General features: G+C 40.2%; 3 protein-coding genes, 1 non-coding gene and 1 pseudogene across 4 annotated transcripts; 3 read left to right on the top strand and 2 right to left on the bottom strand.

Annotated features, from left to right (window-relative positions):
• Window positions 1-491: 491 nt before the first annotated feature.
• On the bottom strand, window positions 492-2,375 carry LOC113328104 (serine/threonine-protein kinase ATR-like). The gene is made up of 5 exons (XM_026575196.1): window positions 2,201-2,375; window positions 1,944-2,088; window positions 1,514-1,626; window positions 675-983; window positions 492-501 (listed from the first exon to the last, which is right to left on the bottom strand). The coding sequence occupies exons 1-4, from the start codon at window positions 2,373-2,375 to the stop codon at window positions 928-930; spliced, it is 489 nt and encodes a 162-aa protein (XP_026430981.1). The 3' UTR covers window positions 492-501; window positions 675-927.
• Window positions 2,376-2,555: 180 nt separating this feature from the next.
• On the top strand, window positions 2,556-2,629 carry TRNAI-AAU. Its single transcript has one exon. It is a non-coding gene; the product is annotated as a tRNA-Ile (tRNA).
• Window positions 2,630-3,205: 576 nt separating this feature from the next.
• On the bottom strand, window positions 3,206-4,325 carry LOC113327773 (annotated as a pseudogene).
• A 14,150-nt stretch (window positions 4,326-18,475) lies between these two features.
• LOC113328103 (uncharacterized mitochondrial protein AtMg00810-like) lies at window positions 18,476-18,910 on the top strand. Its single transcript, XM_026575194.1, has one exon. The coding sequence runs from the start codon at window positions 18,476-18,478 to the stop codon at window positions 18,908-18,910; it is 435 nt and encodes a 144-aa protein (XP_026430979.1).
• Window positions 18,911-26,813: 7,903 nt separating this feature from the next.
• On the top strand, window positions 26,814-27,248 carry LOC113328102 (uncharacterized mitochondrial protein AtMg00810-like). Its single transcript, XM_026575193.1, has one exon. It carries the CDS (start codon window positions 26,814-26,816, stop codon window positions 27,246-27,248), a length of 435 nt encoding a protein of 144 aa, XP_026430978.1.
• The last annotated feature ends 308 nt before the right edge of the window (window positions 27,249-27,556 follow it).

Raw genomic sequence — 27,556 nt, 5'->3', positions numbered from 1 at the left:
CGAGAAAAGGAAACATTTCACTAGCCATTCGGGTTTTATGGCTCTGATACCGCTTTGTTGGAAATGATTTTGGAGTTAATGGGATAAATGGGTATTGAATGATTTGAAAATGGGCTCACAACACTCAATGAACAAAATGAATTTTTATTTCACTCTCAAAACTATAGTTGTACATACAACTTCTTACATAAACTCACTTTGATTCTCACCTTGCCACTAACTTTGGTTTTCACTCAATTACATCTTCCCCATGATGTCTATTGCCCTATTTATAGGAGCTCTTAACCGGCTCTTCACTACTCTAGTTTGGTCTAGAATATTCATGACTCATTCACTTTACAACTAACTAGAATATTGTAGAGAACTTGGGCTCTAATAGCCATGAAGTCTCTAAATGGGCTAGAGTATTATGGACTAATATACAATAGACTAGTTGGGCCTAGATAATTCTAGACACTTCTAAACTAAAATCAAGTTTACATTCTTAACATGGCCGAGATCCTGCGAATAAGATTTTCCATCGGAACAATTTCAACATCATCACTTACAGTTGTTAGGAAACGTGCAAAGTCGAAACATGCCTATCACAAAATGTAAGCTATCAGAAATGCACAATTGAGTTGGTTAATAAATAGCAGACCATATGTCCTCCTTAAGTTTTAGATTCTACTCACCATATGTAAAGCAGCATCTTCATAGCAGAAAAGAGTACATGCCGAGGATACAAATGATGCATTGATAAGTCCTTCCACATACAGAGTTCCTTCAGTTAGGCATTTACTGATAATCTTAAGGGTCCAAGTGGCCAACGGCTTCCACCTCCGGTTGTCTGTGAGATCAATCAGGATACCAAGGCCATCCGGGGGTTTGAAACATGCTGAAATATCACCAAGAGGGGCTGGACTACTGGATATTCCAACAATTGACTTATGGAAGCACTTCAAGGACACTATCTGCGAATATTGATGCTACATATAGGAGATCTGCAAAAAAAGAATCAGGGTCTTGTTATGAAGCTGTGATCAGTGAAAGAAACACAATCACTTGAACCATTCAGGGGATGCTATTAGTTGCCTTGACACTTATAAAATGCTTTTCATGCAGAAATGAAGCTCGTCCGAATGAATCACAAGGTACTTGCATCAAACAGTGGAAATCAATCCCAAATTCCTTTCCTGGGTAATCAATTACAGGTGAATGTCTAATTGCTCTAGTAGCTCCTTCAATTACTATAACCAGACATGCTGTAAGTGAATTAGTATTCTTTGATACATGTTCAGACCAATGAATTCAAAAGCATTGGTGGCTTGATAAGCTTAACTAGTCCATTTGTATTGAGTTGGTTGCTTTTAGTATCTCTAAATTCAGATTATATATTAATTCTAGAGCTGACTTGAGAGAACAAGGAAACCAATATGGTAACCCATTATGGTATGAACCTTTCACCAACGCAATGACCTTCCACTGATTTGATTTATTTAAGATAAAGTCTACAACAACAACACATACATACCTTCAACTAACACCATGGCATCCAAGAAAAACTTCCGATATGCTCCTCGGTCTTCTGAAAGGAGCAAGGATAGAAGAGATCCAACTGTCTCGAAAATTACTCCATGGCGAGATCTGTAAGACCCACTCACATAAATTAGTAGTACTCATAGACATGATAAGAAGAGCTTCTTGACGAGCCTAAAACACCACTTATACACACATGCAAATTAATTTTCGCAGCGATTTCCTACAAAGTTATATGTCTCTAGCAGCAGCAATGTAACAAACAATTCACTGCCATTCCCTCCAATAATTCTTAAACCCTTATAATTTCCTTCCCTAATTTAGTTTCATTTTCTATGAACAGTAATCAACATTTTGATAGAAACCCTAACCAAGAAACTGAAATGTCAAATTACTCAAAACCCAAGAGAGTGAAAAATACTAACCTAAATTCAGGTTCAGCAAAAAAGGGCAAAACTCTGCAAATCACTGGAATATCAGCACTAGCTTTCCCATGGAAGTAAACTCCTGGGAAATTCCTTGCTGTATGTGATAATAGCTTCAGAACTGCAATCACTTCTCTCTCATTTGCTACAAAAATAAAAATAAAAATTAAAGTAAATTAGAAACCTAAAAAACATGATGATCATCATAATATCCATTATTTTCTGGTGAAGATAAGAGAGATTTGGAAGATTGAAACCTGTGGATGAAGGAAGAACATAAGTTTGGAGAAGATTAGGAAGAACAGAACGGAATCTATTCTCCAATTGATCATCATCAACTCCATTATTTGCTGGTGAAGAGGATGATGATGCCAAAGATGAAGATGAGATTCTTTCTCGGAGTTGGTGAATTATACTTGAGAGTTCCTCCATTGAATCTCTGATCACACTCTCTACTGGTTTGGTTTCCCTCCATATTCAACCCCTTTTGAGTAGAACCACAAAAAAATCAGAGACTGAAGCTTCTCTCAGACGCTACTGAATCAAGCTTCTATTATACGCTTCTATAATTCTTTCAATTAAAGAAAGGTTTTTGTGAAGCAACTACCAAGTGGCCCATTAGCTCAGTTGGTTAGAGCGTCGTGCTAATAACGCGAAGGTCGCAGGTTCGAGACCTGCATGGGCCATTTCTTTTTTTTATTAGATATTTTTTTGCTACTTTTTTGCCATTTCACTATAGACATTGATTATTGGTGATTTTTTTTTCTAAGCATGCAACCTTGATTTTATATTAGTATCAAGTCGATCATATGTACGTATTATGTTTAAATGGACTTCCTTTTTGTAGTATTAGTTTTTTAGTTTTAGGGAAATTGAGTTATGCCTAATGATGCGCTATTCGGCGGGCTGCTGGCACCTTAGTTCCTTCCATGAAGGGTGAGGATCAGGACCCTGGGGTTTTTGTTGCATGTTTGATTTCATTGTGATTCCAAAAAGTAATACAACACTCTCTCATAGAAAAGGAAAAGAACCAAAAAGATTAAGAATAGACAAACTGATAGTAGTGTTCACCTCTCAAACTTACTAATGACCTTACAAAGACCCAATCAAAGCAAAAATTCTCTTTCTTGATCAGACAAGCACTAAATCAAAACCGCTTAAGAAGCGCACTAATTCAAAACAAAAGAAACGAACTCTGTTGCCTCATTCATTGAGTTGAGCCTTATAGGAGGTTAACATAAGGTTCTTTCTCCACCAAAGTATCAATGTGTGACATTCTTGGGGAGATTCCTGATGACATTGCTTTTCATGCCCATCTTTGAACGCATTTGTTCAACTCCCGACTTGTTCATCTGTTGCAGAACTTTCAACCTCACAATAGGTTCTTTTGATTGTCTCGTTGCCAATCCCATGCTCTTGTACCTTGAGGCAAGTGAAATAGCAAGCGCTATATCCCTTGTAGGAGAGGGGCGTGGTTTCTGACGATAGTAACGCAAGTATTCCCTTGATCCAAGAGTTCTAACAGACGTTTTCGTGTCTGTTTTCCTTGTTCACAAGCTCAGACCCGCCACTTCCAAGTTCGACTATGTTGCTCATATCATCAGATGAGACTAATTGTTCCCCATCTTCATCAACGTAACTGCTGCTGTAATCATAAAAATCTTCCAGTTCAGCTTCCTCATCCTCACCTCCTTCCCCGTAGCGTACTTTGCAATGACTTTTAGAGGCCATATGTTTCCTCACTGCTTCCAGGCTATTAAATGGCTGGCACCTATCACTGCAATATAAACACATGAAATCTCTATTTACCTTTTTGCCAAGGTAAGTAAGGAGGCCCTCAGGATCCTTCAGGAACTCAATGTCAGGTAGGAAGAATCCATGCTGCTTGTGCATGTGAACCATGCAACTCTCGATGGAGTTATGCATCTTATCACAAATGAAACAACAGGCGGGATTAACTTCCATGTCTTCATCCTCTCCGACTTCTACCCACTCATCGTCACTTTCTTCCGTTTCCACCTTCTCTACAAGAGCCTTGTTTGCAACAAGGTTCTGCCGCGGTCTAATGACTGTAGCACCCGAAGTTATTAGATCTCCCACCAATCTGTGCCACTTTGACGTAAGATGCTGCGCATGAGACTTGGAGCTTTTATATTGCTTCGAACAGAGTGTGCAGCTATATAGCATTGGGGTATCATTATGCTTCTTTTGTTCTTGAACTAGAGCAGACTGTCTAGCTAAAAACAAAGTTTCTGTTACCCCGGGAACTCCAGCTACCTTTCGGTTGAGATTGTAACGGTGCCATTCGGATCGATAATGAATTTTTTGTTGAGATTCATCATCAAATTCTGAATTACACGAATTACATGTAAGCGCTACCATTTGTTCTCCTTCCCACTCTTCTTTTTGATTGATTAGATTGAAAATCAACCAAACCCTTTTCTGACCTAAAACCAAACTTTTTATATGATTTGATCAAAAATCAACGCAAACCCTTTCTTCTGACCTAAAAACCAAACGAAAGGTATACGTTATTTGTAGTATGAAAGATAAGGTATTCGTTATTTATAGTATGAAAGATATTTTTTTTTGGTAGAAAGTATGAAAGATAAATATGAAGGCTTATGTGGGCTTCGTTATTTATAGTACGAAAGATAAGGTATTCGTTATTAATAAGGTATTCGTTATTTATAGTATGAAAGATAAATATGTGGGCTTTTGACTACTAGCTTATTGGATTTCTTAGGCCTATTCTTATGCACATGCCAAAAAAAAAATGATGTTTGGCATACCAGGTGGCATGGCAAACCGATTGCATCATTATGGGAAAACCGATAACCGACAGACATTCTACTGAGCGATATTCATAGTATCGTCAGCGGTTATGACTTTATCGCTGGCGCTATTCTCTCTCCCGCGCGATTTAAATAATAACGCTGGCGATACGTTGATTATCGACCAGTAGTTATTTTGCAACGGCTATTTCCCCCCTATGATTCCAATATATACGCCATTTTACTTCTCCAGATATCTCACACCTACTTCTACAGATATTTCACCTATATTCTCAATTTTAAATTTCATAATCATCAATGTCCAGATCCAATGAAGAAAGATATATTATTATGAATCGGTTCAGATTATAGCAAGAAAGGTATCGTATGAGGTTGCAAGAAATTGACGAAGAGGAAGCTGAAGATAATAAACTAATCGAAATTTTGATGTGTGTACATACGGGTGAAATACCAAGAGTTCCAGAGCCCAAAGAAGTATTATCAAGAAGATATACGTATCGAGGGAGGGAATTTTACCACCAAAAGCTGATGCACGATTATTTTCTTCCAAATTGTGTGTACTCTGATCAAAATTTTCAAGGTCGATTTCGCATGCCTCATCATCTGGTGAAAAAGATTATTGAAGAACTTTGTCGAGTAGAACCTCAATTCAATTATCAGTTTGATGCACTGAATATTAGAGGTCATAGTCCTGAACAAAAAGTTACTTCGGCTTTAAGGATTCTAGGTTATGGAACTCCAACGGATGCGAACGATGAGTACCTTCGTATGGGTAAAACAACTTCTTACACTTACGTTTCATTGTTCTGTGAAGTAGTGATTAATCATTTTGGTCCAACATATTTACGAAAATCAACCGACGAAGATGTTAGACAAATATTGGTTGAAAATGAGGACATGGGATTCCCAAGAATGCTAGGTAGTCTCGATTGTATGCATTGAGTATGGCAAGGATGCCCTGTATATTGGGTCGGTCAATATAAAGGTCATTATGCAAAACCAACAGTTATCCTTGAAGTTGCTGCTTCTTATGATTGTTGGATATGGCATGCATTTTTTGGTCTTCCGGGTTCACAAAATGATATTAATGTTTTGCACAAGTCGCCTCTGTTTGAAGATTTGAGGTATGAAATTTCTCCATCTGTCTGTTTCATGATCAACGACCATCAATACACTCACGGCTATTATCTTGCGGATGGTATCTACCCAAAATGGTCCACCTTGGTTCAATGCTACCGGCAGCCTCCTGCTGGTGCATTGGGCCGTTCATACCGGCATTTTAACGATGCCCAAATGGCACTCAGGAAGGATGTGGAACACGCTTTTGGAATTTTGAAGAGGAAGTTCGCTATCATTTGTGGCCCATATCGTGGGTTAAGTCCTCGTGAAATGCATAAGATTATGCTCACTTGCATAATTCTTCATAACATGGTAATTCAGGCAACCCGTCGTGATTCAGATTGGATTAACTATGAAGATGAATATTTGAGGTCGTAGAATCGACCAGAAAGAGGCCGCCCTGCAAGGGATTATCGTCAACTGACTAACTACATTCAGAACCGAAATTTGTATGACTAATATTTAAGAGATGATCTGAGATTGAATCTTTGGGCAGAGCATGGAAAACAATGATTTTTTTTTCTTTTTTAGGCTATTTATATTTTTTAAATATTTAAGTTATGTTATTTATTTTTCTTAAGTGATGTATTGTTATTTATTTAAAGTTATTATTAAATGGAATGAAAAACTTAATAAGAAAACATTTCTAATTAATAAACTTCAACATTTCATTTCAAATTAACAACAAACCAAATTAAAACTTAAACCAAAACATTAAAACTTAAACTGCTACATTAAAACTTAAACACATACATTAATCATCTAGAGGAACTATTACATCAAACTCATCATCGGTTCCATCATCATCATCATCATTGGGTTGGTTGTTAGTAAATCCAGCTTGTTGTTCAATCTATGCTTGAATCCTGTCAAATTCGATTTACCATACATGTTTTTGTTGGGCGTTCATAACTGAAGTGTTAGCTTGAAGAATGTTATGCTTGTCATAGTCAAACCCAATTTTTTCTTGGGAAAGACGACTTTACTTACTCTCCCGGTTTTGAAATTTCCTATCAACTGATCTTTGCTTCTCGACGGTCTTTTGATGTTCCATAAACTCCGCCATGTTAAATCCTCCGGAACTCCCTCCTTCTAGAGCTAATTTTTTAGCCTGTTTTGCAGTGTTCCTCCCTAGAAGTTTTCCCTTATCATTACCATCAACATAATTAGGGTTATTTGGTGTTTAATACCTACATTTTGACCAACATTAGTGTTTGGTCTAACTTTTGTCCAACTTAGGGTTGGTACCTGGAAATGACGTTGACCCACATTGACCCGATTAAATCATGACGTGTGAAAATTTTTTGTTAACTAATACATAATTACTAAAATATTTTTAACTTTAGTAACAAAGACTAACCGTGTTCTTAACGCATCAAACAAATGTACCGTCTACATTAAATCTCCATACACATAAGATATGAACGACTAAGATTTCAAAACTAGTTTTCATTTTATCCATCTGTTACGGGTGAAACAGAAACCCATTTGCATCTTCTTCTTCATCGTAAAATCCATGTACATACTTTAACTACAAATCTCAAAACTGTGTTCGTCTTTGTTTTCTTCTTTAAATCCCATATCAACACCATCATGAAATCATTTCCCCTCTGTGTTTCTCTTTTTTATATATGATTGAAGATCTCAAAATTTCAGTCAAATATAATCCTTTGCCCTAAAAATTTCAGACCAAATCAAATCGCCTGCCCTAAAATTTTCAGATTGAAAACAAATATCAAATTTAATTCATTAAATCCCATATCGAAATTAATTTTCTTCGATCTGATTTTAGAACTCTAAATCATAACCGTTGAACCCATAAATCTCTTACCCTAGAGTTTTGATTTTGGTTTTGATCTCTGATTTTTGGTATTTGATTCATCGGATTGAAGGTATTTTAAGGTTTTTTCTGTATTCAATTTTGGCTTGGGGAGGTGTAAATTCTGAGGTTGGAGATGTAATCAGGGTAATGTGGTTGAACTTTTAGAGTGCGCTAAGATTGAAAAATTTGGGTTTTTTGGATTTGTAATGTGTTACCAGTTGAAGGAGCTATATGGGACAGTTCGAAAGATGGGTTGGTTTTTTTTTTCTGGTTTTGTAACTGGGTGGTTATTCGTCCACAAATTCATCTTATTCTGGTGGTGAATGGTGGAAGTAGTGAAGTTCTGTTTATAAGGCTTTTCTTGTTGTTACAGGCTTTCAAGTTGAAATAGGCACCTGCAATTGATGTTCGTCCAATATTAACTGGTTTCACTCTGTTTAGATGATCTTCATGTATTTGATTCTCTTTTTTTTTTCAATCTGATTCAAATGTAGTTAGTTCTTTTTTTCATGATTTTGGCAGAAGATTTAAGCAGACGAGCTGTTTTTCTGTTATCATTTTGGGTGCATGATTTTTTTTTATGAAATTATTGAACTTGTGGTATGCGAGTGAGGATGAAGAAAAATAATTGAAAGAAAGATCACGGTGATTTTTAATTCGGGGCAGAACATGAGACTAAGGATCTTCTTCAATTTAATTTGTAACGGTCATCCAACAACGTTAAGTAATTGTTATTTACTTATTTCTAAAAACAATTACTAGACAGAAGTCAAGATACAATTTAGTCAACGCTGGTCAACGTCTTTTCCAAGTACCAAACACTGACTTGGACAAAAGTTAGACCAAACACTAATGTTAGTCAAAATGTAAGTATCAAACTCCAAATAATCCACATAATTATTGAAATTTTTTTTGGCATTTGAGCTTGTTGTGGAATCTGGTGAAGAATTTGATGGACATGGTGAAAATGGTGAAAAATTTGGTGTTGAAGGAGAAAAATTATATGGTGACCTTTCAGGTACTTGTTGACTATTTGACAAGTATTCTGGATTATATTTTTTCAACCCCTTCAAAATATAATAACAACTTTCATAAGTGAACTGCCAATCTGTACGAACCTCTCTTTCAAAATCAACATCAATCTGACCACTATCCTTGCCTTTTCTCTTGGCTTGCATTATTAATGCAACATAAGAGGCCATTTCCCGGTTGATTAAAGTGTTCTGTGTGTACAAGACAATGAACTAATAGCATGCGAAGTTCCAGCATCTATCACAGTCAGTGATTTCTAAAGTTACTAGATTTGCACTGCCTCTCCCCCATTATGCTTTAGAGTAATAAAGCACGTCACTCGTATTAAAAAATCTTACTTCAGTAAAACATGATTGAGACCATCCTGTTTTACTCAGATGCATAACTCATTCTTCAAAGAAACAAAGTGTTGTTAGTGAACATATATCCATGCAGAATGCGGACCATTTAAGTGATTTATGGCTCTGGTGGATGATTTGACGCATTGAATCAGTTATTCCTCATAACAAACGATGCGTTTAATTTTTGTAGAGTTCCTAGCACATATTACACAATGCAAAGTGCAAACACTCACCACCCTTGTTAATGCTAGAGAATTTACATCAAAACGAACTAATAAGATCAATATAGAGCATCTTATACCCAATGGTTTCGCAGAGGCAAACATCAAAGGTTATAGATGGTGTCTAAGGAATGCGTACCAACCTACCTTTTATTGCTTTGGGGATATGAGATATTACACGCATCTTTACTTAATTCTTTTTAGAACCCAATATTAGTCAACCTTTTTTTTGTGTACCAGTTGGTAACTGGATTTAAGCCGACATTCCGCATTTTGTTGCACTGTATATATGTGCCATTACGACTCCACATATACAGACCCAATGTTCTCGTCCAGGTGAGGTTTTTGATGACAAATATCAGATTGGATGGATCCGAGGTGGATTCTGCAACCTATTATGGAACTCACCTTGCAAGATTACCATATACAGGCCCAATGTTCTCGTCCAGGTGAGGTTTTTGATGTCAAGTATCTGATTGCATGGATCCGAGGTGGATTCTGCAACCTATTTTGGAACTCAGCTTGCAAGATTACCATATATAGACCCAATGTTCTCGTCCAGGTGAGGTTTTTGATTTCAGGTATCAGATTGGATGTATCCAAGGTGGATTCTGCAACCTATTATGGAACTCAGCTTGCAAGATTACCATATACAGACCCAATGTTCTCGTCCAGGTAAGGTTTTTAATGTCAAGTATCAGATTGGATGGATCTGAGGTGGATTCTGCAACCTATTATGGAACTCGGCTTGCAAGATTACCATATACAGACACAATGTTCTCGTCCAGATGAGGTTTTTGATGTCAAGTATCAGATTGGATGGATCCGAGGTGGATTCTACAACCTATTATGGAACTCAGCTTGCAAGATTACCATATACAGACCCAATGTTCTCGTCCAGGTGAGGTTTTTAATGTCAGGTATCAGAATGGATGGATCTGAGGTGGATTCTGCAACCTATTATGGAACTCATCTTGCAAGATTACCATATACAGACCCATTGTGCTCGTCCAGATTAGGTTTTTGATGTCAAGTATCAGATTGAATGGATCCGAGGTGGATTCTACAACCTATTATGGAATTCATCTTGCAAGATTACCATATACAGACCCAATGTTCTCGTCCAGGTGAGGTTTTTGATGTCAAGTATCAGACTGGATGGATCCGAGGTGGATTCTGCAACCTATTATGGAACTCAGCTTGCAAGATTACCATATACAGACCCAATGTTCTCATCCAGGTGAGGTTTTTGATGTCAAGTATCAGATTGCATGCATCCCAAGTGGATTCTTCAACCTATTATGGAACTCAGCTTACAAGATTACCATATACAGACCCAATGTTCTTGTCCAGGTGAGGTTTTTGATGTCAAGTATAAGATTGCATGGATCCGAGGTGGATTCTGCAACCTATTATGGAACTCAGCTTACAAGATTACCATATACAGACCCAATGTTCTCGTCCAGGTGAGGTTTTTCATGTGTATCAGATTGGATGGATCCGACGACAGTGAAAGCAAAATTTCCGGAGAAAGCAAATTTTCTGGCGAGGGTAAAAACAAAATTCCCGGCGACGGTGAAAACAAATTTTCAGGCGAAATCAAATTTTCCGACGACGATGCAAGCAAATTTTCTGGCGACTGTGAAAATGACCAAAGCGAGAGCAAAATTTATGGCAACGCTGAAATGACCAAATTACCCTCGCAGGCAGCAAATTTCAGGCGACTGTGAAAATGACAACATTACCTTTTATAGGCGTTTTTTTACTCTTCATAGCAGGGGTACCGTTAAAAATTTACCATTCAAGTTTTCAACCACAAAACCGTATGAAGTTAAACCTAAATTGGCAGTTCTTATTGTCAGGTGATATTACCAATTAAAGCTTTCTCTTGGGAATAGGCGTGACCTTGCAAGAATTTAGAGTTTATTTCTGTTACCAACTGTTGTGTCTTTTAGGTTAGACTAGTTTGTAAGGGGGAAACCAAAATGGTAAGTCACTGAATCATGATTTCTTTTTTGGTCATGGCAATGGAGTCTGAAAATGCAAGAGATGATACCGGGGAAAGTTGTGTTTCTTTTGCTTTTTTTATTTTGTTTTTGGTACTTGGATTTTTTGTGTGCAACTGGATATTATGAACATGATAGTGTTGCTGTCAAATATTGTAACTTTATGAAATGCAATATGATGAAGTCAATTTATTTATATTGTCCGATGATTGTGTATCGATAATGTTGGAGATGCGGGTTGTAATCTAGAAAATAAAACTACAATGCAAAGAACTGGAACATGTACAAGACTAAACTTTAATGAAAACAAATGTATACTGAAAACAATTCACTTTAGTGTTTCTTAAAGTTGCCCTGCATATTTTAAATTGCATCATGTTTGAAATTCAAAAAACGATTTTTTATGCTGTCTAATTCACTTGATGGAGAGGCATATACACACCTAGTCTTAATCTACAAGATGGCGAAGGCTCAAATTACGAACATCTATATATGTTTGATCTTTATATCTTTATATCTTCTGTCAATACATGACTAACAAAAATTGTCTTGTGTTGGTTGCTCATATTCGACTCGCACATAATTGACACAAACCCTACTTACCATATACAAACCACATACCTAATTCTACAATCTGACAATGAATACAAATCATAAAGATTCCTGAGATACTGATTCTCAAAACAGAATACAAGCTTTATTCACCAATGCTGACATCCTACAACCAAATACTATGTCTGAGTCTAAGATCATCTGTCAACTGACATATAAAACCACTTGGTGGAGGCATAAAGCATGCAATTGAGATGTTCATAATCACCAAAAGACTCTCAAAACAACATAAAAAAATAAACCTAAAATATGAAACATAGAGATGTTCATACCTCATAATCACCATCAGAAATTGTACCATTCAAAATCAAGAGTGTGGAACCTCCAATTTTTAAAATCATTAAACCCCCAAATTAATGAATGAGAAATACCTTAGATAAAGAAGACCAATATTTCCATTTCCAAAATTATGAATCACTATCAATACTTCTATGAGATATCGATTAAACTAAAAACTAGGCTTGGATCGATGTTTCATAGAAGAATCAATTGATTCATTGTTGTTGATGAAGTTTTCTGCAGCTGAATCTCCAAGAAACCCCCAAACGAATGAATGAGAAATACCTTGGATTATGAATCAGTGTCAATACTTCTATGAAAGATCGATTAAACTTAAATCTAGGGTTACATCGAAGTTTCACAGAAGAATTGATTGTTTATGAAGCTCAAATCAATGGAATTAGATGAACTGATAATGAGTTATGTCTCGGGCTTTGTTCCGGACATAGTGTTGGTAGATTTTTGTGGCTCATTTGAGTTGTTGGTCATGGACCAGGGTATTGAGATCTGGCATGATGCCTGAGCCAAACTATGCTGCAGTTCAAAATATGGGCCATCTATACACAAGTGTGCTGATTTTATTTTGCTGGACCTATGTTTGACCTGATTTGTTTGAAATTAGTTGTTGATAAGGACTCAGTTACCAGGGTATTGAGATATGACATGATGCCTGAGCCAAAACATGTTGCAGTTCAAGATATGGCCCATCTATACACAACTTCATTTAATATTTAGGAAGATAATAATTGTGTAAATTCAGTACAAGTCCATCTAATGTCAAAAAAGGTAGTGAGGCACGGTGGTTCACTTTAGTTTTAAGTGAGTTTGAGGTCGGAGGTTCGAAACCCTGTAGACCTTTTTATTTTTCTTTAAAATTTAGGCGTTATGTGGTACAATGCTGATTTTATTTTGCTTGACCTATTTTGTTTTTGGCCAGGACTCATGGACCAGGGTATTGAGATATGGCATGATGCTTGAACCAAACCATGATGTAGTTCAATATATGGCCCGTCTGTTAATGAGGCAATTGATTTCGGCACAAGTCATCAAGGAGAGGACGACATTTGAAGAACTATATTCGAAGCACTAAATGTGAAATACTACATATGAAGTTCTCCTGAACCGCACAAGGGGAGTATTGTAGGACTTGTAGCCCATGGATGTGCGGCCCAATATAGTATCTATGGTTTTCTTCCTATATGTATATATAGGATATTGTTCCATGTAACCTGTTGATGCTGTTCAATGGAAACTACATTCTACCTCTTTACTTTCCCCTATATTTCCACTGCAATATGTACTTTGTTATTCAATATTTTTTTTATATATAATTATTGAATTGTCACAGTTTTCATTTATTCGTTATCCAATTTGTTTATAATTTGTTATTTAATGGATACTTTTACTCAGGATACATTAATTAAATATCCCTAGTTTTGACATCCAACAAATATACCCTAATCTTGCCCATGGATGTCCTAATTTACTTGCCAAAATTGGATATTGCACACAGATGAAGGAAAATAGAGAGAGGTAATTTTTTTTCAATATTACCCCAAATTACATTTGAGACACCTATCTAGTTTTTTGGTCGATCATTTAAGAATTCAAAACCCAAAAAAATTGTGTCAAAAACCGCACCTGTTTCATTAATTTTTTCCCTCCTCTAACTCCCTCCATATACGTGACTATCAGAATTCCATTTGTTCCCTCCTTCGTTCCGTCCTTTTTTTCCTTCTAATTTGAATCCGTTAACCAAAAATTGTACACAAACGATTGAATCAAAATTTGAAATTTGAAATTCATTTTCATTTCCCTCTTTGTTCCCTGTTTCAAATTTTCAAATTGAAAACCGCACCTGCTCATTAATGTTTCACTATCTTCCGTATAAATTCTCTACTGTATACTCCATTTTCATTTCAACTCTTCCAATTCTCTTTTTATATCTTCCAACTCCCATTTAACATGAGTGGATCTTCAGAAAACATCAACCCTTACAATTCATTTTCAAATTCCGATGAAGAAGAGATGATTGCTGGTGATGAAGAGTTAGCATCTGATGATGAAGGGATTATTGCTAGTGATGAAGATTTATTTTCTGATGGAGAAGAGATGGTTGATAGTGATGGAGAAATGCTTTCTTACCCAATCCTACGAGAAACAAGAGAACTCAAAAATGAAGAACGGGTTGCTGTCTACCAATTTTTATTGAAGAAGAGCGTGAATGGAAAACTAAAAAGGGGTTCCTATAAGATTGCTGCTAGAATTTTCAAGACGTCATATTGGACTGTGCAGTGCATATGGCAGCGAGCAAAAGAAAATCAAGATCCCAATATGCCGATTGATGTATCTTCTAGGAAACCAACAAGAGTCGGCCACAAACGTATCGAAATTGATCCAGATAAGGTACTAGAAGTTCCATTGCGTAAAACGTACTAATATTCGAGTGTAATAGATTATATTCTACCATATTTAGCGGACCAATGATATTCTCTTTAATAGAGATTATTAATAATATATATATGGTCCCTTCTCCCACAAGGAGGGCAAGGAAGTTTTCATAACCCAATATGGTATCATCCCTAATCTCGATCCTCTCTTTCTCTTCTTCTTCTCTATTAAACCTCCAACACAAAATCCATGACAGGTGATAAGAAAACTCTGCATCCGCCTTTGCCGTAACCAACATCAAAACCCTGATTCCTATTCTTCTTGACATCAAACAAGATGAATACTCATCCTGGGTTTTTCTCTTCGAACTACATCTACAAGCTCACGATCTCCTTTTTCTCATCAACGGATCCACACCACCAACAGGATTGATGCAAATACCCTCAAACAACTCGACGCCCTATGCCGCCAATGGATGTTCTCCACCATGGCCAAGGATCTCATGCTCACAGTTCTAAAATCTGGTAAAACCGCCAAAAACTTTGGGATCATCTTCAAAAGTTGTTTCAAGATAACAAAGGTAATCGTGCTGCAACCCTTGAAAGTAAATTTGTCAATCTAAAGTTTGTTGACTGTGCTAGTGTCGATGATTACTGTGACAAACTCAAGTCGTTAGCGGATCGACTGACCGATCTCGATTTTCCCATGAATGACAAACGTTTGGTTATCCAACTTGTCAATGGTCTACCGGAGGAATACAAACTGTTGCTTCCTTCATACAACAGTCTATGCCCACCTATGATGCTGCTCGTTCACAACTACGCACTGAAGAAATACGACGTGCTCAACAAACCACCATGATATCTTCCACTGCCCTAGCAGCCACTGGAAACAATTCTTCTCAACGCCATCACCGAACTAGCAACGGAAAAAGACCTGTCAACCCTGCAAACTCCGGTCCTCTTCTGCCAACCCCAGGATACTCTCGCCAGCCCAGTGCACCTCGCCAGCCCAGTGCGCCACGCGGCCCAGTGTACCCAGCTAACCCAGCATCCTGGATGCCATACTGGGCTCAACCTCCATGCCCGTACCCAACTGCTCCACTTTGGCAGCCCACTGCACCACCTCGAGGCATCTGCTGGACGTCCTCGTCAAGCCCAGCAGCGACGCTCTTCAATTCTTGGACAGGCCCATGCGTACGCTGTGCCTTCAGTTGAAACACTACAGCCCAGTGATTTTGCGGAAGCCTACAGTTCATTGAGCTTACAGCCACCAGATGAAACGTTCTACATGGACACTGGTGCGACATCCCATAACCGCGGATCCAGGTACGTTACATACTGTTTTCGACACTAGCAATGTTAAATCTATCTTGGTTGGCAACGGTAACTCTATTCCAGTTATGGCTAGTGGCACCCACTCTATAAACCTATCGTCCCGACCTCTTCACCTCAACGATACCCTCGTAGTTCCTGATATTATCAAAAATCTTATTTCCGTTCGAAAGTTCACAACTGATAATCATGTGTCTGTTGAATTTGATCCTTATGGTTTTTCTGTGAAGGATTTGAATTCGAGGACGATCCTTCTTCGCTGTGATAGCTCTGGGGAACTTTATCCTCTCACAACTTCTGTCGTGCCCACTTCAAAATCATCTCAGTCTCCACCACTGTCTCTTACCGTCTGCTCTCATGATGTCTGGCACAGCCGTCTTGGTCATCCTGGACAAGCTATTTTAAATAATTTACGTTCCCACTCTTTAATTCAATGTAATAAACAACAGTCTACCAAACTTTGTCATTCTTGTCAAGTTAGTAAACATGTTCGTCTTCCTTTCTCTGACTCAAATTCTTTCACTTCTGCTCTATTTGATATTATTCATAGTGATTTATGGACTTGTCCTATACATATTGATACTGGTTTTCGCTATTATCTTATTTTGTTGGATGACTATACTAATTATCTATGGGTGTATCCCTTGAAGCTCAAATCTCAGGTCCACTCCAAATTCTTGGAGTTTCGGTCCTTTGTCAACACTCAATTTGAGCGAGATATCAAATGTTTTCAATCCGATATGGGACGTGAATTTGATAACTCTTCTTTTCATGATTTTTCTAAGAACTCTGGTTTAGTCTTTCGTTTCTCCTGTCCTCACACCTCATCTCAAAATGGGAAAGCGGAGCGTATGATTCGTCGTGTTAACGACATCACCCGCACTCTCATGTCCCATGCCTCTATCCCATACAAATATTGGGCCGATTCACTCCATATGGCCGTCTATCTCCATAACATCCTCCTTCCGCCGTGTTCACTTCGCCTCACCGGTGTCAATTCTCTATCAACGCCAACCGACGTATGATCACCTACGTACGTTTGGTTGCCTTTGTTATCCTAATTTGTCCGCCACCACTCCTCACAAGCTTTCCCCTCGGTCCTCTAGATGTGTTTTCCTTGGTTTCTCTCCTCATCATCGTGGCTATCGTTGCCTTGACCTAGCCACTAACAAAATTATCTTGTCTCGCCATGTAACGTTTGATGAAAACGTTTTTCCCTTCCGCACTTCTTCCGACCATCGCTCTCACAACCTCGAACCATCTACCCAATCCATTTCTCCTCATTTTCCACTCCCACTGGCTTACCCATCTCCTCCTTCTACCCAACCGTCGTCTCACCACCTCTACACTCCACCTCACCGCCGTCCACGGCGACCTTCTTGCGCTGTCCCATCTCCACCCATCTCCTGTTCTCCCTCTACCTGTCCGGCTCTCCCACACGGACACATTACCCAGCAACTCTGATTCCCCTGCTCAGCCCAGCGTTTCCCCCTTTTGCCAGGCCCATTTCTTCTCCCTCTCTTACCCAGCCCAACTCACCTAACTCTGCGTCTCAGCCCAGCTCTTCTCACTCTGCTGTTCCGCCGTCTTCACCCGCTCCGGCCCAGCAAGCCCAACAACTCATCCCATCCCTTAACTCCCCCTCAAACCCAGAAGTACCTTCCCTGTCCGACAGCAACCCCCCCCCTCCCCCCCGAGCAACACTCCTGCTGCTCCCTCTCGCCCTGCCACTCGGGCCTCTCATGGGATTTTCCGTCCCTCCAACAAGCTCAATCTCCACGTTCAAACCGAAACCACATCTCCACCCTCCCCAAATCTCAATATGCTCTTAGGGACCCAAACTGGAAGAAAGCCATGATAGATGAATATATTGCAATGTTGAAAACTCACACTTGGGATCTAGTGCCGAGACCTCTTGGTGCTCATATCATTCGCTCCATGTGGCTATTCGTCACAAGTTTCATGCAGATGGCACTTTGGAACGTCACAAAGCCCGCCTTGTCGCTAACGGTAAATCACAACAAGTTGGTGTTGATTGCTTTGAGACGTTTAGTCCGGTTGTTAAGCCCGCAACTATCCGCACACATTCTCACCATTGCTACCTCCAGATCTTGGCCCATTCACCAATTGGACGTCAAGAATGCCTTTCTTCATGGGGATCTTACTGAGACGGTTTATATGCACCAACCTCCGGGATTTGTTGATCCTACTCACCCGGATTATGTTTGCCGCCTTCGTAGATCTCTTTATGGTCTCAAACAGGCACCTCGGGCATGGTTTCAGCGGTTTGCGACTTTCATCACTCAATGTGGTTTTCAGGGTAGTGTATGTGATCCATCTCTATTTATTTATCGGTCAGGACAGGACACGGCATACTTATTACTGTACGTTGATGATATCATACTCACTGCCTCTACTGATGTTCTTCTCACCCGTTTTATTGACATGATGAAAAAATAGTTCTGTATGACTGACCTTGGCTCCTTACATCATTTTTTGGGAATCACTACTTCTCGGTCATCCTCCGGGTTGTTTTTGTCTCAGTCACTCTATACGAAGGACATCATTTCTCGTGCATCCATGACTGCCTGCAATCCAGTGGCCACTCCGGTCGACACCAACTCCAAGCTTAGCGCTACCTCTGGACCAGCTCTTAAGGATCCTACTCTATATCGAAGTTTGGCTGGGGCTTTACAGTATCTTACTTTTACTCGACCGGACATATCTTACGCGGTTCAACAGGTATGTTTATTCATGCACGACCCTAGAGAACCTCACATGCAGGCGCTTCGGCGTATACTTCGGTACCTCCAGGGCACTATCGAACATGGGTTATTTTTATCTGTATCCACCATTTCTGGCATCCATGCATACTCTGATGCTGATTGGGCGGGCTGTCCTGATTCACGACGATCTACCTCTGGTTTCTGCATTTTTTTGCGTGACAACCTTGTTTCTTGGTCTTCCAAACGTCAGGCGACTGTCTCCCTCTCCAGTGCTGAAGCTGAATATTGATGAGTGCCAAATATTGTATATATTATCCCTTTTGTTGGCATTTAACTCATCTTTTGTGCATTAGTTCTACATTTTATCCCATATTCTGTATTTTCATTGTTTTCAAGAATAAATATTTTTATTAATTAATTTTGCATTATTAGGTAATAAATAAAGTTCGGATGAGTTGCGGAGCAAAAAGAGCAGAAAAGTAGTGAAAAGCCGGGAGAAATCACGCAAGGAAGCCGCGAAGAATGGTGCGCACAACCTCATTTTCCACACACAAAAACGCCTCCGTTCTCAGCCATCAGATCAGTTCTCAGAAGCATCCGACGGTCGCTCCTGCATAGAGCATCAAAATCTGAAGTCTCTGCCAAGCACCACAGCGCTGAAATTCCAAGCCTTCAGATTAGATGGTAGTTGAATCCAACGGTCGCTCCATTGCTGTGCATCAAAGTTTGATATCTCCGCCTAACATTACAACACCTAACTCCATCTGGCATCGTTGATTTCGTTGTATAAAAAAATCTAGCGGTCGCTACAAGCTTCACTCCGCATCACCGTCTGATTCACCTACCAGCTTCGCATCTCGCGGCCCATCTCACGAAACATCAAGACTAGATGAATTCGCTCAACACTCTATCACCCGAGCCCTACCACCTAACCAAACAACCCCTTCTCCCATTCTATCGAACCCATCTACCACCAACCCCCCTCTCTGCGAACCACCTCCTTCCCTGCCGCCACCACCATCATCACCACCACTCCTGCAACAGCCACCAAACCACCAACTCTCCACAACAACCACAACCCATCACTACTATCATCACCCCTATCACCTATTACTCTATTTCAACAACTCCACCATCCTCTTCACTGTTAGGATTGGATTTGGTGAATTAGATTGATAGATGAAGCAATTGGAGGCGTGGATAGCAGCAGGAGCGTCAGAGGAAGGATGGGTCGTCGCACATGGGAGGAATTGTGCCATAAAATTAGGTAATTTGCAAAACCTAATTTCACTGACTTTGGGGAAAAATTTGGGGAAGAACCCTAATTGTGTAATTTAGGGAATTTGGGTCTGTGACTATAAATAGCCTTATGGGTGTGTTGTAAAAACCATGTTTGGACTAGCCAACATCCAGGACTTTCATGTCCTGTTAAATGTTCAATTTCAGCTCAATTTAAGTTCATGATCACTATGTTCTGTTAATATCAATGTGTTAAGTTGCAATATCCTGTTAATGTTTCTGTTGAATGTGCAATGTCATGTTAGTTCACTGTTAATTTGTCATGTTAATGTTTGTTACTTTGTTCTGTTAATGTTTTTATTTTCATCTCCTGTTAACATGTGTCCTGTTTAGATGTTATTCATTGTTAGTTCAGTTAGTTGTGTTCATGTTTGTTGTTGCTCCTGTCACTGTCAGTTACATGATGGAATGCTAGGCTAGATACATTTGAAGCATTGATGTGATTGTGTAATGGAAGAAATCAGTGCTCATAGCAAGCTGATTTTCTTGCCATTCTTGTTGTATGCTTAGGTTGTAGTGTTGATTGTGCATTGGGAGAAACTAGTGCTTATAGCAAGCTAGTTCTCTTCCCATTCTTTTAGTATATCTCCTGAATGCCTTAGCCTAGCCTTGCTTCATTTCAGTTTCTTCACCTCATCTCTGCCCTTGGCCTTAGGCCTTGGTTCATCTTTTTGTGTTTTGCTTTTGTTCACTGTTTGTTGCTGTTTGTTGCTGTTTTCATTTGCTTTGTTCCTTATTTTTGCCTCTGCCAAGCTGCTGCTGCTGTGCAGCATTTGTGCTGTTGCTGCAACTCTGTTGCATTTCTCTTCCACTGCAGTTGTCTGCAGCTGCTGCTGCAACTTTGTTGCTGCTGCTGTTTTCTTGTTACTTCTTTTGGCTTGCTTTCCTCTGTTGCTGTGCAGCTCTTTCTCCTGCTGCTGCTGTTGCTGCTCTCTTCCTTCTGCTGTGCAGTCTTACTACTGCTGCTGCCTGCCAAAGCCAGCTGAGCCCAATTCAGTTCATTGCTGTGCACTCAAGCCCAAGGCTCACTTCAAACTGAAGCCCAATTCAGTCAACTGTGGGCTTAACCAAAGCCCAGTTGTTTAAGACCAAAGCCCAAATTCATTAAGGCCCAATCCAATTCAGGCTTAATCAAAAGCCTAAGTTTAAGGCCAAAGCCCATTTGCACTTCAAAGATAACTGAGCCCAAGCTCAGTTCATTTTATCTTTAACAAACCCACTAAGCCCAATTCATTCAAAGGGCATTCAAACCCATTAGTACTCAAGGCCCAATTTAAGCCAAAAGGCTTCTAAGCCCAAAGCAAATCTAGGAACCCAATTAGCTAAAACACTTCCGAAACACACCCAATCTCTGTGGATCGACCCGTACTTGCACGAGCTACAACTGACGACCGTGCACTTGCGGTATTACTGTAGGCCCCCGTTTTCTTTGCGCTTAAATTTTATACACATCTCCGGGCCTGCCAAATATCGGGGTGTGGCTAATGTCGTGGCCGAGACGACTTGGCTCCGGAATTTACTTCTTGAGTTACATATACCACTACGACGGGATATTATCATTTATTGTGACAATGTGAGTGCTGTCTACATGTCGGGTGATCCGGTTCAACATCAACGCACCAAACATGTGGAAATCGACATTCATTTTGTTCGTGAACGCGTCCGTATTGGGGACATTCGGGTGCTACACATTCCATCCGAAAATCAGTACGCTGATATTTTCACGAAGGGTCTTCCTAGACAATTATTTCTTCGTTTTCGTACTAGTCTTAGTGTTTGTTCCTCTCCCGCTAAGACTAAGGGGGTGTAATAGATTATATTCTACCATATTTAGCGGACCAAGGATATTCTCTTTAATAGAGATTATTAATAATAATATATATATGGTCCCTTCTCCCACAAGGAGGGCAAGGAAGTTTTCCATAACCCAATAGAGTGTTTGCTGCAGCTATGGATATGTTAAAATCAACATTACATTTGAGGGTCAAAGAAGGAAAGGTCAAGCCACACACAAGTTCTACGAGGCCACGCTTAACCGATGAAGGGAAACAAAAAAGGTTACGTTACTGTATAAAAATTCTTGATACTGTTAAGATATGGTCAAGATATGATATATCTTGACATTATTGTGTTTGTTATTTTATTGTAACTGCATATATATATTCTTTTTGTATATATCCTAGATATTGTTAGGTGTATCTTTTATTTGCCTTATCTAGTTGTTAGGTGTATCTTTTATTTGCCTTATCCAGTTGTGTATAAATCAGGCTTTTGCCTATCAATGAACACACAAAGAATTATTCTCACAACTGCATTAGAATCTCTATGTTCATGTTTATCATGGCATCAGAGCTAGGAAAGATCTGAGAACCAGTTTCCGCTGCAATACAATCCAGAGAAAATACAACCCAGAGAAAATATAGTAATCATGTCAAGAGAAGATTCTCAACCTATCACTGTCCGTTTTGATGGAACCAATTACAATCACTGGTCATTCCTCATGAGGAGTTTTCTTAAAGGAAAGAGTATGTGGAAGTATCACTAGTCCAGAAGGGGCTATAAATCATTTTCAAATTCCGATGAAGAAGAGATGATTGCTGGTGATGAAGAGTTAGCATCTGATGATGAAGGGATTATTGCTAGTGATGAAGATTTATTTTCTGATGGAGAAGAGATGGTTGATAGTGATGGAGAAATGCTTTCTTACCCAATCCTACGAGAAACAAGAGAACTCAAAAATGAAGAACGGGTTGCTGTCTACCAATTTTTATTGAAGAAGAGCGTGAATGGAAAACTAAAAAGGGGTTCCTATAAGATTGCTGCTAGAATTTTCAAGACGTCATATTGGACTGTGCAGTGCATATGGCAGCGAGCAAAAGAAAATCAAGATCCCAATATGCCGATTGATGTATCTTCTAGGAAACCAACAAGAGTCGGCCACAAACGTATCGAAATTGATCCAGATAAGGTACTAGAAGTTCCATTGCGTAAAACGTACTAATATTCGAGTGTAATAGATTATATTCTACCATATTTAGCGGACCAATGATATTCTCTTTAATAGAGATTATTAATAATAATATATATATGGTCCCTTCTCCCACAAGGAGGGCAAGGAAGTTTTCTATAACCCAATATGGTATCATCCCTAATCTCGATCCTCTCTTTTCTTCTTCTTCTTCTCTATTAAACCTCCAACACAAAATCCATGACAGGTGATAAGAAAACTCTGCATCCGTCCTTTGCCGTAACCAACATCAAAACCCTGATTCCTATTCTTCTTGACATCAAACAAGATGAATACTCATCCTGGGTTTTTCTCTTCGAACTACATCTACAAGCTCACGATCTCCTTTTTCTCATCAACGGATCCACACCACCAACAGGGATTGATGCAAATACCCTCAAACAACTCGACGCCCTATGCCGCCAATGGATGTTCTCCACCATGGCCAAGGATCTCATGTTCACGGTTCTAAAATCTGGTAAAACCGCCAAAGAACTTTGGGATCATCTTCAAAAGTTGTTTCAAGATAACAAAGGTAATCGTGCTGCAACCCTTGAAAGTAAATTTGTCAATCTAAAGTTTGTTGACTGTGCTAGTGTCGATGATTACTGTGACAAACTCAAGTCGTTAGCGGATCGACTGACCGATCTCGATTTTCCCATGAATGACAAACGTTTGGTTATCCAACTTGTCAATGGTCTACCGGAGGAATACAACACTGTTGCTTCCTTCATACAACAGTCTATGCCCACCTATGATGCTGCTCGTTCACAACTACGCACTGAAGAAATACGACGTGCTCAACAAACCACCATGATATCTTCCACTGCCCTAGCAGCCACTGGAAACAATTCTTCTCAATACCATCACCGAACTAGCAACGGAAAAAGACCTGTCAACCCTGCAAACTCCGGTCCTCTTCTGCCAACCCCAGGATACTCTCGCCAGCCCAGTGCACCTCGCCAGCCCAGTGCGCCACGCGGCCCAGTGTACCCAGCTAACCCAGCATCCTGGATGCCATACTGGGCTCAACCTCCATGCCCGTACCCAACTGCTCCACTTTGGCAGCCCACTGCACCACCTCGAGGCCCATCTGCTGGACGTCCTCGTCAAGCCCAGCAGCGACGCTCTTCAATTCTTGGACAGGCCCATGCGTACGCTGTGCCTTCAGTTGAAACACTACAGCCCAGTGATTTTGCGGAAGCCTACAGTTCATTGAGCTTACAGCCACCAGATGAAACGTTCTACATTAACACTGGTGCGACATCCCATATCACCGCGGACCAAGGTACGTTACATACTGTTTTCGACACTAGCAATGTTAAATCTATCTTGGTTGGCAACGGTAACTCTATTCCAGTTATGGCTAGTGGCACCCACTCTATAAACCTCTCGTCCCGACCTCTTCACCTCAACGATACCCTCGTAGTTCCTGATATTATCAAAAATCTTATTTCCGTTCGAAAGTTCACAACTGATAATCATGTGTCTGTTGAATTTGATCCTTATGGTTTTTCTGTGAAGGATTTGAATTCGAGGACGATCCTTTTTCGCTGTGATAGCTCTGGGGAACTTTATCCTACTCACAACTTCTGTCGTGCCCACTTCAAAATCATCTCAGTCTCCACCACTGTCTCTTACGTCTTCGTCTGCTCATGATGTCTGGCACAGCCGTCTTGGTCATCCTGGACAAGCTATTTTAAATAATTTACGTTCCCACTCTTTAATTCAATGTAATAAACAACAGTCTACCAAACTTTGTCATTCTTGTCAAGTTAGTAAACATGTTCGTCTTCCTTTCTCTGACTCAAATTCTTTCACTTCTGCTCTATTTGATATTATTCATAGTGATTTATGGACTTGTCCTATACATATTGATACTGGTTTTCGCTATTATCTTATTTTGTTGGATGACTATACTAATTATCTATGGGTGTATCCCTTGAAGCTCAAATCTCAGGTCCACTCCAAATTCTTGGAGTTTCGGTCCTTTGTCAACACTCAATTTGAGCGAGATATGAAATGTTTTCAATCCGATATGGGACGTGAATTTGATAACTCTTCTTTTCATGATTTTTCTTAGAACTCTGGTTTAGTCTTTCGTTTCTCCTGTCCTCACACCTCATCTCAAAATGGGAAAGCGGAGCGTATGATTCGTCGTGTTAACGACATCACCCGCACTCTCATGTCCCATGCCTCTATCCCATACAAATATTGGGCCGATTCACTCCATATGGCCGTCTATCTCCATAACATCCTCCGTTCCGCCGTGATTCACTTTGCCTCACCGGTGTCAATTCTCTATCAACGCCAACCGACGTATGATCACCTACGTACGTTTGGTTGCCTTTGTTATCCTAATTTGTCCGCCACCACTCCTCACAAGCTTTCCCCTCGGTCCTCTAGATGTGTTTTCCTTGGTTTCTCTCCTCATCATCGTGGCTATCGTTGCCTTGACCTAGCCACTAACAAAATTATCTTGTCTCGCCATGTAACGTTTGATGAAAACGTTTTTCCCTTCCGCACTTCTTCCGACCATCGCTCTCACAACCTCGAACCATCTACCCAATCAATTTCTCCTCATTTTCCACTCCCACTGGCTTACCCATCTCCTCCTTCTACCCAACCGTCGTCTCACCACCTCTACACTCCACCTCACCGCCGTCCACGGCGACCTTCTTGCGCTGTCCCATCTCCACCCATCTCCTGTTCTCCCTCTACCTGTCCGGCTCTCCCACACACGGACACATTACCCAGCAACTCTGATTCCCCTGCTCAGCCCAGCGTTTCCCCCTCTTTTGCCAGGCCCATTTCTTCTCCCTCTCTTACCCAGCCCAACTCACCTAACTCTGCGTCTCAGCCCAGCTCTTCTCACTCTGCTGTTCCGCCGTCTTCACCCGCTCCGGCCCAGCAAGCCCAACAACTCATCCCATCCCTTAACTCCCCCTCAAACCCAGAAGTACCTTCCCTGTCCGACAGCAACCCCCCCTCCCCCCCGAGCAACACTCCTGCTGCTCCCTCTCGCCCTGCCACTCGGGCCTCTCATGGGATTTTCCGTCCCTCCAACAAGCTCAATCTCCATGTTCAAACCTGAAACCACATCTCCACCCTCCCCAAATCTCACCTATATGCTCTTAGGGACCCAAACTGGAAGAAAGCCATGATAGATGAATATATTGCAATGTTGAAAACTCACACTTGGGATCTAGTGCCGAGACCTCTTGGTGCTCATATCATTCGCTCCATGTGGGATATTTCGTCACAAGTTTCATGCATATGTCACTTTGGAACGTCACAAAGCCCGCCTTGTCGCTAACGGTAAATCACAACAAGTTGGTGTTGATTGCTTTGAGACGTTTAGTCCGGTTGTTAAGCCCGCAACTATCCGCACAATTCTTACCATTGCTACCTCCAGATCTTGGCCCATTCACCAATTGGACGTCAAGAATGCCTTTCTTCATGGGGATCTTACTGAGACGGTTTATATGCACCAACCTCCGGGATTTGTTGATCCTACTCACCCGGATTATGTTTGCCGCCTTCGTAGATCTCTTTATGGTCTCAAACAGGCACCTCGGGCATGGTTTCAGCGGTTTGCGACTTTCATCACTCAATGTGGTTTTCAGGGTAGTGTATGTGATCCATCTCTATTTATTTATCGGTCAGGACAGGACACGGCATACTTATTACTGTACGTTGATGATATCATACTCACTGCCTCTACTGATGTTCTTCTCACCCGTTTTATTGACATGATGAAAAAATAGTTCTGTATGACTGACCTTGGCTCCTTACATCATTTTTGGGAATCACTACTTCTCGGTCATCCTCCGGGTTGTTTTTGTCTCAGTCACTCTATACGAAGGACATCATTTCTCGTGCATCCATGACTGCCTGCAATCCAGTGGCCACTCCGGTCGACACCAACTCCAAGCTTAGCGCTACCTCTGGACCAGCTCTTAAGGATCCTACTCTATATCGAAGTTTGGCTGGGGCTTTACAGTATCTTACTTTTACTCGACCGGACATATCTTACGCGGTTCAACAGGTATGTTTATTCATGCACGACCCTAGAGAACCTCACATGCAGGCGCTTCGGCGTATACTTCGGTACCTCCAGGGCACTATCGAACATGGGTTATTTTTATCTGTATCCACCATTTCTGGCATCCATGCATACTCTGATGCTGATTGGGCGGGCTGTCCTGATTCACGACGATCTACCTCTGGTTTCTGCATTTTTTTGCGTGACAACCTTGTTTCTTGGTCTTCCAAACGTCAGGCGACTGTCTCCCTCTCCAGTGCTGAAGCTGAATATTGATGAGTGCCAAATATTGTATATATTTATCCCTTTTTGTTGGCATTTAACTCATCTTTTGTGCATTAGTTCTACATTTTATCCCATATTCTGTATTTTCATTGTTTTCAAGAATAAATATTTTTATTAATTAATTTTGCATTATTAGGTAATAAATAAAGTTCGGATGAGTTGCGGAGCAAAAAGAGCAGAAAAGTAGTGAAAAGCCGGGAGAAATCACGCAAGGAAGCCGCGAAGAATGGTGCGCACAACCTCATTTTCCACACACAAAAACGCCTCCGTTCTCAGCCATCAGATCAGTTCTCAGAAGC

The sequence above is a fragment of the Papaver somniferum genome, unplaced genomic scaffold (assembly GCF_003573695.1).
Source record: "Papaver somniferum cultivar HN1 unplaced genomic scaffold, ASM357369v1 unplaced-scaffold_107, whole genome shotgun sequence".
Lineage (NCBI taxonomy): Eukaryota > Viridiplantae > Streptophyta > Magnoliopsida > Ranunculales > Papaveraceae > Papaver > Papaver somniferum.
This window is presented reverse-complemented; position numbering and strand designations above follow the sequence as displayed.